The 16,541-nt window shown below is 41.0% G+C and overlaps 1 protein-coding gene across 1 annotated transcript in view; it reads right to left on the bottom strand.

The window, feature by feature from the left end:
- The window catches only part of LOC130880341 (phospholipid-transporting ATPase ABCA3-like), a 105,187-nt gene that overhangs the window by 54,365 nt on the left and 34,281 nt on the right, over nt 1-16,541 (bottom strand). Inside the window, exons 11-14 of the mRNA XM_057779329.1 lie at nt 16,406-16,537; nt 11,871-12,000; nt 525-679; nt 171-326 (exon numbers count right to left, since the gene is read on the bottom strand). Coding sequence (XP_057635312.1) covers nt 171-326; nt 525-679; nt 11,871-12,000; nt 16,406-16,537 — 573 coding nt within the window. The remainder of the gene's footprint in view (nt 1-170; nt 327-524; nt 680-11,870; nt 12,001-16,405; nt 16,538-16,541) is intronic.

The following is a 16,541-nucleotide window of genomic DNA, read 5'->3' on the forward strand; positions in this document are numbered from 1 at the left end:
GGATCTGCTTGTCTCCATGACATAATCTCTGCTTTAAGTTATAGATACCCACAAGCATGCCTGGCTCTTACCTGGGTGCTGGGGATCTGGAAGCAGGTCTCTACGTGCTCCACAGGGACTTTGGAACCATCTTGCCAGCCCCACAGGAACCCGTTCTAACTGTTATTTACCTTGGTGTCCCCTATAAGAGCTATGATGATTGAGAGTTTGCGCTTCATCCCTCCACTCAGATTCTTGGACATTGTATCACTTTTATGCAGCAGGCCAAAAGCAGTGAGCATCCTACGAATTTCTCTGGTTCTTTTATTTGAAGGCATTCCTTTTATCTAAAAAGAAGAATCAACGTTTATATAGTGGTTTTAACTTTGTGCTTAGAACATTCTTACATTAGGGCTTTAACAGAGCTGTCTGCATACGCTCGCCCTTCTTGTTGCCTCCAGCAGGAACTTTTGATGAAGGCAGAGCTGCAGGTCCTTGCTCACACTGCCTGGAGGATGTGAAGAGTGCAGAAAGGAAGTGCTCACCACACAGTAGAAATCAAGGTGTTCTGACACAGTAAGCATCGGGAACAATAGGTCATCCTGGGGACACAAGCCCAAGCTTTTCCTAACTTCAACCATGTCAGTTGAGATGTCATATCCACCAATGTAGACCTTTCCTCTGGTAGGAAGATACAAACCTGAAATTAAGCAAAGACATGGCAGGGCTTAGCGTCAGCAAGGGCGCATGACATCCCGCTCCCTAGAGCCGAGCCTACAGAGTCTATGGATCATGCAAAAGCAATAATGTCTCCCACAGAGATACACAGTGTCAGTGGCCATGATCTGACAATGATGGAGAAAGAAATTACTTTTCCTTTTTGTTTAATTTTTATATCTTTATTGAAAATAGTTTGGTTTTGGAATTAAGATGTAATCACAACATTTTCTCCCTTCCCCCAACCCCTCCCATTTACTTCCCTTTACTCTCAATTTTGTGACCTCTTTTTTAATTGCTGATAAGTAGGTATATATGTATTTCAGAATATGTAAATACAACCTCCCCAGTCTATATAATGTATAGCCAATTAGGAGGTTCTTCCTTGAGGTCTCTCTCTCTCTCTCTCTCTCTCTCTCTCTCTCTCTCTCTCTCTCTCTCTGTCTCAACATTCCTTAGTTGCCTGAAGTTCTTTGTGGATGGTTGGGGCCCTGTGAGATTCCCCTTCCACATTAGGATGTCTACTAGTAGTATCCTCCTTGCTTGGGTCTTCTTTGGGAAGTCATGTCATTGAGATTTCATGGGTGTAGCTTCCCTGACATTTCTAGGAGACACAATCTCAGAGTAGACTTCCTATCCCTCTGGCTCTTACAATCTTTCCACCCCTTCTTCCTTGATGCTCCCTGAGCCTTAGGTGCAGGAGGTGTGTTGTAGATGTTTCAGCTGAGCTAGGCACCACACACTTGTTTTCTGAATTTTGGTCAGTTGTAATTTTCTGCAATGGTCTCCATCTATTGAAGTTTCTTGATAAGGGAAGAGGTCTACCTGAACCTGTAGTTATAAGAGTAAATATTTATAATATAGTCAGGGATTATAAAGGTTTAGTAAAGCTGTGGTGTAACTGCCCTCCAAGATCCATCACCTCACTAGCCCTAGGTAGTTGACCAGGTTTCAGTAGCAGGCATGCCATCCTTCTTGTTGAGCAGGCCTTAAGTCCAATTAGTGAGCTGTGGTTACTGCCGAGGCATACATACCACTACTGCACCCTTAGGGTTACCTTGCCATGTGGGTCATTGCTGTACAGAGGTGCCACAGTTAGACAGGACTGTTGATTGCTTTCCCCTGTGGAAGGTTGCATGGCACCTTCTGTTACCATGATAGCTGGTCCTCAGGGAGGATGCTTTCAGGGGAGATCCAGGTCAGATCCGCAGAATCCTATGTCTGAAGTATATGGTGTCATCAGGAATAGAGATTTACCTTCAAGCCCTAGGATGAAGACCAATGGCAACAGCAATGGCCTATGGTGTTTAGGGAGTCTCTTAGATTTGCCCAAACAATCTGGAAAGGGGCTTCTCATATCTGGTATTGGGGTTTCTGTCACACAGTCTATGGCTCTTGTGGGGAGCACTGTCAGCCCAGATGAGAAATTTTTATTTAAACTATATATGTATACCTTTAGACTTGTATGTATTATACGTAATTTTAAGTGAATAGAAACAATACGATTCTTTGTGGGGTTGTTTTCAGACATGTTCACTGTTAGTTTGCACTCTTCCTCTCCTCCTGTATTGATCTCTGCTGTAATATGAGCAGCAGGCTAAGTTCCTGGCACCCGGCTGCCCGCACGGCTAGCTTTATGCCCCGAAATAATTACACAGAATTCTTTTAAACACTGCTTGACCCATTAGTTCCAGCCTCTTATTGGCTAGCTCTTACATATTGATCTAACCCATTTCTAATATTCTGTGTAGCACCACGAGCTGGTGGCTTACCAGGGAGGATCTTTACCTGCGTCTGTGTCCGGTGGGAGAATCATGGCGACTGCCTGACTCGGCCTCTTTCTCCCAGCATTCTGTTCTGTTTACTCCACCCACCTAAGGGTTGGCCTATCAAATGGGCCTAGTTAGTTTCTTTATTTATTAACCAATGAAAGCAACAGATAAGAAAGAAATCACTCCCACATCAGATCTCGTCTCAACTCCATTTTCATTTCTCCCTTCAAATCACTTGCACGCTGATATTCTCTCTGTCGCCACTCCTGCAGTGCCCCTTTTGCTTTCCTGGTACCTGCAGTTACTTCAGGGTATTTACCCACACCTGAAGATTTGGAGCTAGGAGCCGCAGATGAGACATCACTCCACAGTTGTCTTTCTGGGTCTCTGTCACCTCACTCCGTACAGTGCAACGTTCATGATTTCAGGGTTTTTTGTTGTTGCTGTTTTTACAGCTGAGTAGTACTCCATAGTGTATAGGTACCAGAGTTTCATTTTCTATTCATCAGTTGAAGGATATTTAGGTTGTTCCTATTTCCTAGCTATTGCAGCAGTAAACATGACTGTGCAACTATTTTTGGAGTAGAATATAGAGTCCTTGGGGGCATATACCAAGGGGTTAAATAACTGGGCCAGACAATGCATTCATGTTTAGCCTTTGGAGAATTCTCTGATTTCTATAGGGCCCGGAGCAATTTGCAATATCCAATTAGCAGACTAGTTAGAAGACTAATTGGATATTAGTCTTCTTTCAAATGTTTAGCTGGAAAAGATTCTTTTCCACTCTATGGGCATCCTTCTCACTTGATTTTCTTCCTTTTATATACAGAAGCATTTTCGTTTTACGATGTCCCGTTTATCAGTTGTTGCCCTTAATTCCAGGGCAAATAGAGTTCTATTTAGAAAATCCTTTTCTAGACCTGCATCATATAGGGTACTGTCAAAGTCTTCTTCCACCAGCTTCATGTTTCACATTAAGGTGGTTGATTTGGAGTGAGCTTTTGTGTTTGGTGATAGGTGATGGGTCTAATTACATTCTTCTTCATGTGGACATACACTTTTCTAAGCACCATACACTGAAGATGCTTTCTTTTGTCTAACATGTTTTTGGCAACTTTGTCAAATATCAGATGGCTGTATCTACTTGTACTCATGTTTTTTGAATCTTCAATTTTGTTCACTTTCAAATTTGTTCACATGAACTCACAAAAGCACATGTCTGATTTTGTGCCAGTACCATATTGTCTTTATTCCTATGGCTCTGTAATATATCTTCACGTCTAGAATGTAAATCTCTCCAGCACTGTTCTTTTTACTCAGGATTATTTTAGTTATCCAGATTTTTTTTGTGTGTGTGCTTTCATGGAAATCTTAGGATAGTTTTTCTATTTCTTTGAAGAATGAGATGGGAATTTTAAATGACATTATATTGAATCTGAAAATGGCTTTGGTAGAATGGCCATTTTCACAATATTAATTCTATCAGTCCATGAGCCTGTGATGTCTCTCCATTTTCTAGTGTCTATATCTCTTTATTCCAAGGTTTAAGATTGTCACTGTAGATGGCCGTCACCTCCTTGCTATTTATTGTAAATCGGAGTATGTCCACGATCTCCTACTCATTGTTGGGGCACAGGAAAGCTATCCATTTGTGTGTGTGTGTTGAGTCTGTGTCTACCATGTTATTGAAATTGTTCATTGTTTTTTAGAATTTTTCTGGTAGAATTTTTGAAATCTCTTATGCATATTATCATCTATAAATAGAGACAGTTTGACTCCTTTCCCCCTGTTTTTATCTGTCTAATTCACTTCTCTTTCCTTATTTCTCTGACTAGTGCTTTGAGCACAATATTGAGAAGTTAGAATAATTGAAAGTTCTGTCTTGTTCCTGACTTCAGTGAGATTGCTTTAATTGTTTTTCATTTGGAATGATGTTAGTTGTAGATTTCTCGTCTACAGCTTTTTAAAATTGATTTTTATTGAGCTCTACATTTTTCTCTGCTCCCCTCCCTACCTCTCTCCTCCCCTTCAACCCTCCCCCAAGATCCTCATGCTCCCATTTTACTCATGAGATCTTGTCTTTTTCTACTACCCATGTAGATTAGATCTATGTATGTCCCTCTTAGGGTCCTCGCTGTTGTCTAGGTTCTCTGGGATTGTGATTTGTGCGCTGGTTTTCTTTATGTTTAAAAACCACTTATGAGTGAGTTCATATGATAATTGTCTTTCTGGGTCTGGGTTACCTCACTCAATATGATGTTTTCTAGCTCCATCCATTTTCTTGCAAAATTCAAGATGTCATTATTTTTCTCTGCCGTGTAGTACTCCATTGTGTAAATGTATCACATTTTCCTTATCCATTCTTCGGTCGAGGGGCATTTAAGCTGTTTCCAGGTTCTAGCTATGACAAACAATGCTACTATGAACATAGTTGAGCACATGTCCTTGTGGCACAATTGAGCATCCTTTGGATATATACCCAAAAATGGTATTACTGGGTCTTGAGGAAGGTTGTTTCCTAATTTTCTGAGAAATCACCACACTGACATCCAAAGGAGCTATACCAGCTTGCATTCCCACCAGCAATGCAGGAGTGTTCCCTTTACCCCACAACCTCTCCAGCCTAAGTTCTCATCAGTGTTTTTGATCTTGGCCATTCTTACAGGTGTAAGATGGAATCTCAGAGTTGTTTTGATTTGCATTTTTCTGATGACTAAGGATGTTGAACATTTCCTTAAGTGTCTTTCATCCATTTTAGATTCCTCTGTTGAGAGCTCTCTGTTTAGGTCTGTACTCCATTTTTTTTTTATTGGATTATTTGTTCTTTTGATGACCAATTTCTTGAGCTCTTTGTATATTTTGGAGATTGTTCCTCTGTGTGATGTGGGTTAGTGAAGATCTTTTCCCGTTCTGTAGGCTGTAGTTTTGTCTTGTTGACCATGTCCTTTGCTTTACAGAACCTTTTGAGTTTCAGGAGGTCCCATTTATTAACTGTTTCTCTCAGTGTCTGTGCTACTGGGGTTATACTTACAGCTTTTATTATGTTAAGATGTGTTCTCTCTAGTCCTACTCTCCCTAGGATTTTATCATGAAGCTGTGTTGAATTCAGCTGAAAGTTTATTCTGCAGCTACTGAGATGATTATGCAATTTTGGTCTTTAAGTCCATTTATGAAGTTTATTATATTTATTGACTTGCATATGCTGAACTACCCCCAAATCTCTCGGCTAAATCCAACTTGGTCATGCTGTACAATATTTTTGATGTATGTGTGTATTTGGTCTGCAAGCATTTTATTGGGTATTTTAAATTCTATATTAAGCAAGGATATTGGTCTGGGGCTTTTGTTTTTGTTCACTGTTGTGTCTTTACTTGATTTGGATATTACAGTAATATTTCTTTCATAGAGCCAGTTTGAGAGTGCTCCTTCTGTTTCTAATTTTTAAAATAGTTTAAGAAAGATTGGATGTAAATTTTCTTTGAAAGTCTAATAGAATTCTTCTGTGACTCTATCCTGAACTTTACTTTTTCTTTTCTTTTTAAGCTGGAGGACTTTGAATTACTGTCTCAATCTCCTCATTTGCTTTCAGTCTGTTTATATTGTCGACTTCTTCCTGGTTTAATTTTGGTGGATTGACTTAATCTAGAAGTTTGTCCTTTTTAAAAAAGACTTTACAACTTAATAGAGTACAGGTTTTTCAAATATCCTGTTATGATATTCTGTATTTTGTGGAGTCTGTTGTAATGTTTCCTTGCTCATTTCTGATTCTGTTCATTTGGGTCCTCTAATTCTTTTAGCTAATTGGGCCAATATCCTGCTAATCTTATTTATTTTTTCAGAGAACCAGATTTTTGGCTTATTTATTTTTTGTATTATTTACTTTGTTTCATTGATTTTGGCTTAGACTTTATTAATTCCTGTTGTCTATTGAGTTTGGGTTTGATTTGTTCTTGTTTTTGAACTTTTGAGTTGCATCACTAAGCCATTTATTTAAGAGAAGTATTCAGTAAATGTTACCTTTCCTGGGAGAGTTGGGGTATAGGTCAGTTGTACCTCTAGGATGCAGGGACCTGGAACGTTACATCATTGGTAAATGTAGATAACGTCTACTTACATTTTTATAGGAAGTAGATTCAAAAGATCCTGATCGAGACCAAATAGAAAGTAGTCTAAACATGTTTCTTATCCAGCTCTGTATTTTTCATATCATATGATTATACAATTAATTTATCTTTTTAAGTTTAAATTTATTTTTTAACACATAAAACATAACATTGTCTGCATTAGTTAATGGTGAGCCATGTGATCCTCCAAATGCATGAATGAATACATTATATAATGCTGGAAGCTTTCAGAATCCTCTCCTCCAGACTTTTTAACATATGGGAACTACTGTGATCAATACAGATGCTTTCTTTCTGTACAATAACACACTAGAACTTCTTATTCTTAATTCAGTAACCATTAATCCAATGTCTCCATCCATCCCTTCCCATTGTTCTCCATACTCACGTGATCACAATTCTACTCTCAACTTCTACGGTAACAATTTTTATTCCCTATGCAAATTTAACTGTACAGTTTTTGTCTTGTCTTTCTGTGTTTCATTTGATTTTTCCATTTCTGTCTACATTGTCACAAAAGACAGAGCTTCCATTCTTTTTATGGCTAAATAGTATTCCATTTTGTATCATATTTTCTTTATCTATTCATTGACTGATATAACTCTAAGTTGCTTCTTTTCCTTGGCTATATCCATCCAGACTCTCCTTCAAAGATATCTCCACATAACCAATACAGCGTGAGTCTGAAAATAATAACCTTCCCTGCAGGAAATCTGTAAAGGTCTCCTTTGAAGTAAAAGGAAAGGCCATGTGACAGTCATTCAAATCCTCACACAATGGCTACATATTAGTCAAGTCCACGGGTGCTGAAATCAAACTGGTGACAGTCAGTGGCTGAAAAGATGGGACATTAATCAAAAAGTGACGGCTGAGAGTTAGAGGCTTCCTTTAGGGCAACTGCTACACAACAGTATGAGTTACCAAAGCCACTTAACTGTATGCTTGAAGTGGTGACTTCTGCCAAACTAACTAAAAAAGAAACACCACCATTTAGAGAAGTTAACAAATCGTGAGCCTCGCCTCAAATAATCTGGATCTAATGATGGAAGTAAATGAATGAACAAAGGTGACATGTGGTTAATAAGCCCTGCGTGCGTCTGCTGAGAACTCTGTGAGGGACCATTCGAGTCACCGGGGCACACTGGTTACCAAACGCAGGCTAGAGTTAACAGTTATCAGTGAGGAGATATGGAGACCACCTTGGAGCTGGGCTTTCATAGATGAGTAGAAAAATCTAAAGTGTGAGGAGAGGCAGTTAGGCATGACCAGTTAAAGAAATTTGTGAGGATATGGACACAAAGAGGTGCCTCTTGCATCCAGAGTCAACAAGTGTATTTGCTTTTTGTCTGGTGTAACAAATTATCACAGACTTGGTGGCTACAGCCAGATTTATTTAGGTATAGAAGCCTAAAGTCAATGACGCTAGGCCATAAAGATCTTTAGAAAAGCATGCCTCCAATAGAAGCTCAAGAAGAAACTGGTCTGTTGTTGGTTTTCATTTTACTTTTTGGGGACCCATCACCAAGCTCCCAAATAAACATATAAAGTTTTATTCTTATTTATAAATGCGCAGGCATAGCTTGATTTGTTTCTTCCTAGCTTTTCTTAAACTATCCCACCTTCTTTTTGCCTCTGGGCTTTTACCTTTCTCCGTACTATTTCACTTTCTTTACTTCTTACTCCATGGCTGGATGGGTGGCTGGGTGGCAGCCCCTGGTGTCTTCCTCTCCTTTTCCTTCTCTCATTCCTTCCTCCTCTCTTTCTTTTCTCTTTATTCTCTATGCCTGGTAGTCCCACACATTTCTCTTTGCTGCCTAGCTATCAGCCATTCAGCTCTCTTAAAATACAGGTGTTTTAGGCAGGCAAAGTAACACAACTTCACAGAGCTAAACAAATGCAACATGAAAGAATGCAATGCATCTTTGCATCATTAAACATATATTTCACAGCACAAATGAATGTAACACATCTTAAAATAATATTCCACCACACTGGCCCTTGGTTTAACAATGCTGCAGTGGCTTGTGGCGGAGTTGGCCCCTCTTCCGCCGCCACTGCTGCACGGCCAGCTCTCTTGTGCGTCCTCCTCCACGCGGCCTCGCCCTCACAAGGGACTAGCCACTGCATTGTCCTTAAGGACATTTGAAAATCTCTGCCTTATAAAGCAACAGGGACAGGTTCTGGGACAAAGACACATCTTTGTGCACACTTGTCATGGACATGTAACACAAGACAGCAGATACAGGCACATTCTGTGAGTGGTAGGCAGTTCGACCCTGCTGTCAACCATGACAGTGATTCCTTCACAGTCATGTGATACTAGTTCAGAAAGAATGCCCTTAAGCAGAGATTTTCCAACTGAGGTTCAGGGGAGATTCGACAACATTCAGTCTGCCTCAGTCACTGTCACAGAAGCCCAACCCACCTGGCATGCGCTAGAGATTTCAGGCCTGGCCTGTTCTTTCTGCTATTCCTCGTTCTTTTCCTCTTCTCTGGTCACGTGGCAGTCTCATGCTCTTGTTCCCAGGCTCTCTACGTCCTTTTAATGCACCTCACTCTTTCTGTTTATGGTTTTTGCCATCTGTCCCCAGACTCAGATTTCATTCCCACCAAACCACCTCCCTAAGCAGGAATTAGTCAAGATTGCCAGGGTAGAACTCTCCCTTTGAGATCTGTTTCTCAAGCCACATTATAAAACTCCTGTCTACACATCTGTAATGAGCATGGAAACAGATTCCTCTGAATGAATAAATAAAGGGGAATATGTAGTGTAGATAGAACAGGAAATTTATAGAATAAGAATAAATGAAACTTGGTGTAATGTAAAAGCATTTTTTCTTGTGTGTGATGTGGAAAACTACTAAGGTGAACTATTAAGAGAACATTTGCCCGCTTGAAGGCTGTCACACCCATCTGGCCCTGCCAGCAACTGTGGTAATGAAATAATCTTGCCACACAAGAGGGACCCCCACACTTCTGTGGCCAGTCGATACTGATAACCTAGGACACCTGGTTATCGGAAGGATCAAACGAGGGGCAGTTTTGAACTGGCATAAAAGAGAGGGCTGAAGCAGGACAGTTATCTCACTTCTCACAATGGCTCTGGCACCAGGCCTCCGTGGAAAGAGAGATCCTCCAAGCCTGCCTCCTGAAAAGCAGCAATATTAAACACCTTGCCTAAACATTTAATGCTCTGTCTCCCAAGTACAGAGCTTCATCTTCCGAAAACAGACATTTAATGCCTTGCATCCCAAATGCAAAGCCTCATTCCCTGAGAGTGGACACTGAAGGTCTGTCTCCCGAGAACAGACAAAATACTCTGCCTTTCAGAATGCTTTGCCATCCCAAGAGCAAAGCTTCGCCTTCGGACTCGAAAGCAGACAGAACACTTTGCTATCTCGAGAGTAGAGAACTAAAACCCTTGTCTCCCGAGACTCGGTCACCCGAAAAGCTGAGTTCAAGGCCCTACATTCTGAGATAGACTAGCACCAGGCCAGAGACTACGCGGTCAAGGATTGATCCAGCACCCGATACCAGCCTGGAACAGGACATCGGAACCTTATCTCCCGAGCACAGACTATGGGGTCAAGAGTCAATCCTCGCTATCCAGCCCCCAGTGCGGTCAGGTGTCCAGCCTGAAGAAATTTAAAAAGCCCTTTTTAAGCCAGGGAAAACCAGGTCGTATGATGCTATTTCATGAGTGTATGAGATGTTAAGAGAAGAGCATAGACATGTTAATACATTTGTTTAGTGCATAAAATGTTAAGAGATATCTTATGGATAATTGATAAGATTAGGAAATGTTAATGGATAAGTTAAGGTTAAGAAGTGTTTTATAGATAAGTAATGGATAAGTTGTATTAAGGTTAAGAAGTGTTTTATAGATAAGTAATGGATAAGTTGTATTAAGGTTAAGAAGTGTTTTATAGATAAGTAATGGATAAGTTGTATTAAGGTTAAGGAGTGTTTTATGGATAAGTGATATTAGATTAAGGTTATGAATTGGTCTTATGTATTAGGTTTAGTAAAATTAATAATTGTGATATTGAAGTGCCTGTGTGTTGCCCATTACCAATCCCCCATGCCTATTAAGATTGTAAATCCCATTGATGCATTCGATATTGAAGTTGCTAGTAAAGAATCATCATAAAACACTTCTCTTGCTTGGTCTGGTCACTCATCGCTCTCTGGGGAGAAGGGCACAGAGTCCTCATAGATACTACTCAAAAAGAACCTGGAGCTTAAGTCCTCCAGCTCGTAACAGATCAGAATTCCCATCCAATATAAAACCCCTGGAGGTAAGGACTTTGGGCCTATCCATTCACTTTGGGTTTCTATCCCAATACTTTGCATATTAATAATCTATATTTATGGAATAAACATAGTTATTGGTTCATATGACATGTATTGGTAGAAATGTATTAAAAGTGCAATTCTTAGGCTGGTGGGATGGTTCAGTGGGTAAAGGCACTTGTTGCTACACCTGCCAGCCCGAGTTCAATTCCCAGCCCCATGGGGAGGAGAGAGAGATGCTAGGGTTGTCCTCTGATCTCTATGTGTGTGCTGTGGCACAAATTCCAGACCCCAGACACACAAAATAAATAAATAAATAAATAAATAAATAAGAATGGAGTTTATTTTTAAGCGGATTATTTGAGAAATTAGAGAATTTTCTATGCATCTTAAGATACATCTGTAGTCTGTTGAACTACACAGATGTGTACATATGTCAAAATTCAACAAATAAATTTTAAACATTACAAAATATTTTTATCAAAAGAAAATTTCTAAGTTAAATAATAAAAAGAATATTTAATGTCTAAAATTAACTTTGAAGTATTTTAAATGGGTTAATAGGTACATAAAAGTATAGTAAAATGTTGGAATGGGGTGACACATATAGGGACATTTGAATTCAAAAACTTCAATTTAGCTGTGTTTGAAATAAGCTCAGAAAATTAGTATGTATTCATAGTGTGCATTCACAGTGAGAGCCACGCAGGCCAGGAAAACAGCAGTGGTTTTCTGCGGTGTGGAGAGGGCAGCAGGAAGTGAGGCAAAAACGTGGGGACTTGGACGATCATTCAGAATGGCACTCAAAAGATAGGGAGCTGGATGTGTCCGAGACACAGGAATAAGCGCTGATCCGACCGTATGATAATGACGGCACCTTAAGAACTGAGCGGGTTAACTAGCTGGCTTCAGAAATGTCAGCAGAAACCTCACACTTGACCCTTGGTCCACTGAGCTTGTCCCCAGTGTGACCCCAGATACACACCTGTGAGGATCGATAAGGTGGTGGTCTTTCCTGCCCCATTATGTCCCAGAAGAACGGTGATCTGCCCCTCGTACAGGTTCAAAGACAGGTCTTGTACTGCCATCAGGGTACTACCTTTTAGTGTGAATTTCTGTAAGGGAAACAAATACTGATTTGATTACTGTCACCTGTAAACCAGGACTCAGTAATTATTCAGAGTTGGAGAAAAGTGCCATTAATCTCAAGGTTGGAGGGAAAAAAACAAAAAGATTCAATTACCAAACAGTGCTTACAAGTCTCCTGTTGTTGCTCTGTTCCAGTCTTAAAGCTGATAGAACCCCAGTCAGCCCCAGTCAGCCCCAGTCAGCCCCAGTCAGCCCCAGTCAGCCCCAGTCAGCCCCAGTCAGTCAGCCCCAGTCAGCCCCAGTCAGCCCCAGTCAGCCCCAGTCAGCCCCAGTCAGCCCCAGTCAGTCAGCCCCAGTCAGCCCCAGTCAGGCCTTCTCCAATGTTTTCAGAATGATCTGCTGAAAGTCCCACTGTATTTCACCAGCTTGTAGACACTCCAGACTCTACTTGTTACACCTAAAAAGAACACTCTCGCCTATGATCTTATCTGCATGAGCCACACAACTATTTGCCTAGCTACACATTCCAAAATGTGGGGCTGACGGACCTCAGACATCTCCCTCACACACTAAGAAGTCATTAGTCAGTAATGGGTGGGAACCGTTTACTGAGAACTGGTGTCGCATGCACTGTGATGGTAGCTGTGAAGAAGCCATACACAGCACCTTCCCCCATGACAGAAAAGCTGTTACAGGAGAATGGGGAAACGTGTGCATATATACAATGGTACAAATAGAGAGCGTAGAACAATGCTCCTGTAAATACAGTCAGATTCTTAACGAAGGAAGAAAGGCATCTTATCAGCTGGGCACATGGGAGTAGGCACTGTGCAAACCGTATGTCTAACAGTGGACGGGAACTTGCGAGGACTAATCAGACACACCGATCTCCACCAGCGCCTGAAGGAAGCAGGGCTTGGGATAAGAGGGCAAACTGCATGCAGACCGCTGGTCCCCTCAGCGAGCATCCACTACGCTCTCCATTTAAGTCACTTCGGTTGCCTTAAGTTAAACTTTTTCCCCTGAATTTGTGAACTGCCATTTTCTTTTAGGTGGTGTCTTAAACAAAAATAAAAATCCAATGTGCGCCATCAGCCCATTGAGAGGGGACAGATGGGTGGGCTTTGGGTCACTCACAGCTTTAAAGCCATCTGCAGCCCCCACAGTTTCTGCTTTCTCTCTCCATCCTAACTTGAAACTCCAGCCTGCCTTGACTGCAGTGTGACACACAGAACCGCAGACTTTCTGCTGCGGGCGTGAAGCAGACCCGACCTTCAGCAATTCCAGGCACTCACGGTACCATTTAAGGTTTCCACCAAACACTGAGACATGAACTCTTGCTAAAAACACCTAGACATTAGCTCCTGCCCTGAACCAAGGTCCTTAAAGCCCTATCTAAAAATCTTCCACCTGACCTCTCTGTTCTGTAGACACACTGAAGTACATTCATATTCTCCCTCCCTCTTAAGTCATCTCCCTCTCTCCCTTCCTCCCATAGTGCTGCTATTTCAAGATGAAACTCCCCTTGATGTCTAGAAGATACTACCTCACAGTAGGCATTCTCTTCCTCTGGTTTTTTTTTTTTTTTTTTACAATTTCACCTCCGGCTTTTCCACAATGTCCCCCGAGTATCACGTATAAGGTATTACTAGGGTGCACTATTGTTACACAGATGGGGGCTGGCCACCCACGGCTCATAGGCTCTAAGCTGGGTAGGACTATTCATGCAGCTGGGTAGGACTTATTATTGCTTTTCTTTCTAGACAGCTTTCACAGCAGTTTCTGATAGGATGAGACCTAGTCCTGAGAGAGGAGGCTTCCAGGTCCATTACAACTTAATTTCTCCAAGTCCTAGGTCCAAAATACGTGGTATCTTCTGGGAGACAAACAAGGGCAATAAGAATTATATTCTTTTGACATTTTGGGCTTTCTAATTATTCATCTTTTACTGTTTTTCCCACTCTGGTGAGAACAACACTCTGAGTTTAGTTTATGGTGAGATTGCATCACGATGGGCTTATGGCATTTTTTATTTATTTATTTATTTATTAAAGATTTCTGCATCCTCCCCACCACCACCTCCCATTTCCCTCCCCCAATCAAGGCCCCCTCCCTCGTCAGCCCTAAGAGCAATCAGGGTTCCCTGCCCTGTGGGAAGTCCAAAGACCATCCACCTCCATCCTGGTCTAGTAAGAGGAGTATCCAAACTGCCTAGGCTCCCACAAAGCCAGTACATGCAGTAGGTTCAAAAACACATTGCCATTGTTCTTGAGTTCTCATTGTCCGCTATGTTCAGCGAGTCCGGTTTTATCCCATGCTTTTTCTGACCCAGGCCAGCTTTTGAAAGCATTCCACATGTACTTGCTTTCTGAATTTGCTGAATACAGTGTGCTTATCGGGTCATATAAATAAATTATGGGCTTCAGTTGTTTATATGCTCACTGACTAGTCTGTTTCTATGTTCATAGTCTTACTATTTTTATATTTTTATTATTTTAAAAATTATTTTCTTTAATACACTGATCATTATTTTTAAATCTGTGCCTACTAATCCTAACATCTATAGCATGTTCCTGTTAAAGCTCTTCTGCAGTAGATGTTTACTGTTAGTTATGGTCACTACTTCATGCTTCTTCACATGTCTGACACGTTTTCAGTTGTTCAGTATACTTGGTAGGAGAAAAGCATGGCTATGTGATAGCTGTTATTGTCCACCATAGGGCAACCCTTTACTTGATTAAATACACAGAGAAGACGCATCACTTCCATCTGATCTGGGACTCAGCAGAGCAAAGACAGATTTTGGGTTTTGTTAGTTCACCTCCAGCTCATTTCTGCTCCAGCCGGCCCTCTTGCTTCTTTATAGACTGTCTGGCAGATCTAAATTTCTTCAGTTTCTTTTGTCCTAGGGTTTGGAATTATTTCTTTAGTCTGTTTTATTTCCAAGCTCCAAAACTGACTTTGTTTTTAGAGTACCCCAAGAATAGAGATTTCATGCTTCCTTTTAGAGCCATAGCACCTCACACTCAGCCATACAGATCACTAAATGACTGGCCATCTGTTTAGATCCTCCACGCTTTGAATCTCTCATACCAGCAGCCACGATTCCCTCTCTTCCCACCCTCCCAAAAAAACCTTTATATGTGTCTCATTATTCTAGTAGAGTTCTTTTGTGTGTGTGTCGGGGGGGAATGCTCAGTCCATGGTTATAATTAGCACATGGCTTCAAAGGAGGAAAATACACAGACCTTCTAAGTTCAGCTTAGAAGGCTTATCATCCTTGGGTTTTGTAAATAATCTGTTCCTTGTTGATTTTACAGATGTCTAGTTAACATAAGAATTTTATCTGATGTACTCATTTCTGTATCCCTATCACCAATCATCTTCTAGAAAACAATGAATTCTCAGAAGCCAATTGTTGAATTTCTTGAGTAAACAATCAATGCTACAGAAAAGGGCCATGGGTCAGCTGAACACTCATGACACTCCGTATGCAAGCTTGAGGAGAGATCTGGGAAAATGAAATACTGTAACAGCAGAGCTGTGTGTCAGCGTGATTCTGAATGAACCACTGAAACAATCAAGGAGCATGCTGGGGCAATTCTGCAGGCAAAGAAAGCTGAAGAGAAGAGAGAGACAACAGAAAGGGCACAATGTACCTCCTTTGCTATAGCACTGACATAGTAGGAAAATGGCTGATGTTAGTAAATACCCAAAGAGAACTGCTTGACACCTGTGCTAATGTCATCAAAGCAGAAGGTGGGGGCAGCTCAGTGGGGGAAAGGAGCCACATGACCAGTCCTCCACTGGCCCCAAACCCGGCAAATAGCAGAAACTCTGAAAAGGATTCAATTGCCACCAATTTTGAAATTACACATCCAAATTAAGTTGGAATAGTTCTTTGGGAGGCAAGGGAATGTCAGCAGGTATGAGTTTCCTGGAAAAAAAAATACACCCTTTCAGAATCAGAAATAAACAAAAGCCTAACAATTCATATTTGCCAATATTTTGACATAAAATAGTGCAAACAGTATAAATTCTAACTTGTAAACAAATCAGGGCATAATTTTCAACTATCTGATAAATGCTGCATCTTGACTCCACCATGGAGGATCTTGGAGGATACCGTTATTAGCTACATGGAGGAGAGAAATAACAGTATGTTTAGAGACAGACTTTCATTATGAAATCCAAGGGAGTTAAATTCACAATTTCTCTGCCTCAGCCTCCCCCTCCACAAAGGGCTGGAATGACAAACCTGTGCTGCCATGCCCAGGCAAACACACAAACTCGTGATTCTCTTGTATACACTTAAAGTTTATCTTACTAAAAGCCTCTTAATTGGTATGGTTGTAGAGTTGTAGCTATGTCAAACATTTAATCTTCATAGATAATCTCCTATCAAGAAACAGAAACCTGTTGAATAAATACCTTGTACAAATGTTGAATCTGGATGCCAGCCACTAAGCCAACAGGTTCAGGCTCAACAAAATCATTTGGGGGTAGATCAGTGACTTGGCTCTCTTCCTTGCTTGAGGATGGTTCTCCAAACCAGTAGGTTTTCTAA

This window comes from Chionomys nivalis, chromosome 8 (genome assembly GCF_950005125.1).
Source record: "Chionomys nivalis chromosome 8, mChiNiv1.1, whole genome shotgun sequence".
NCBI classification, from domain to species: domain Eukaryota; kingdom Metazoa; phylum Chordata; class Mammalia; order Rodentia; family Cricetidae; genus Chionomys; species Chionomys nivalis.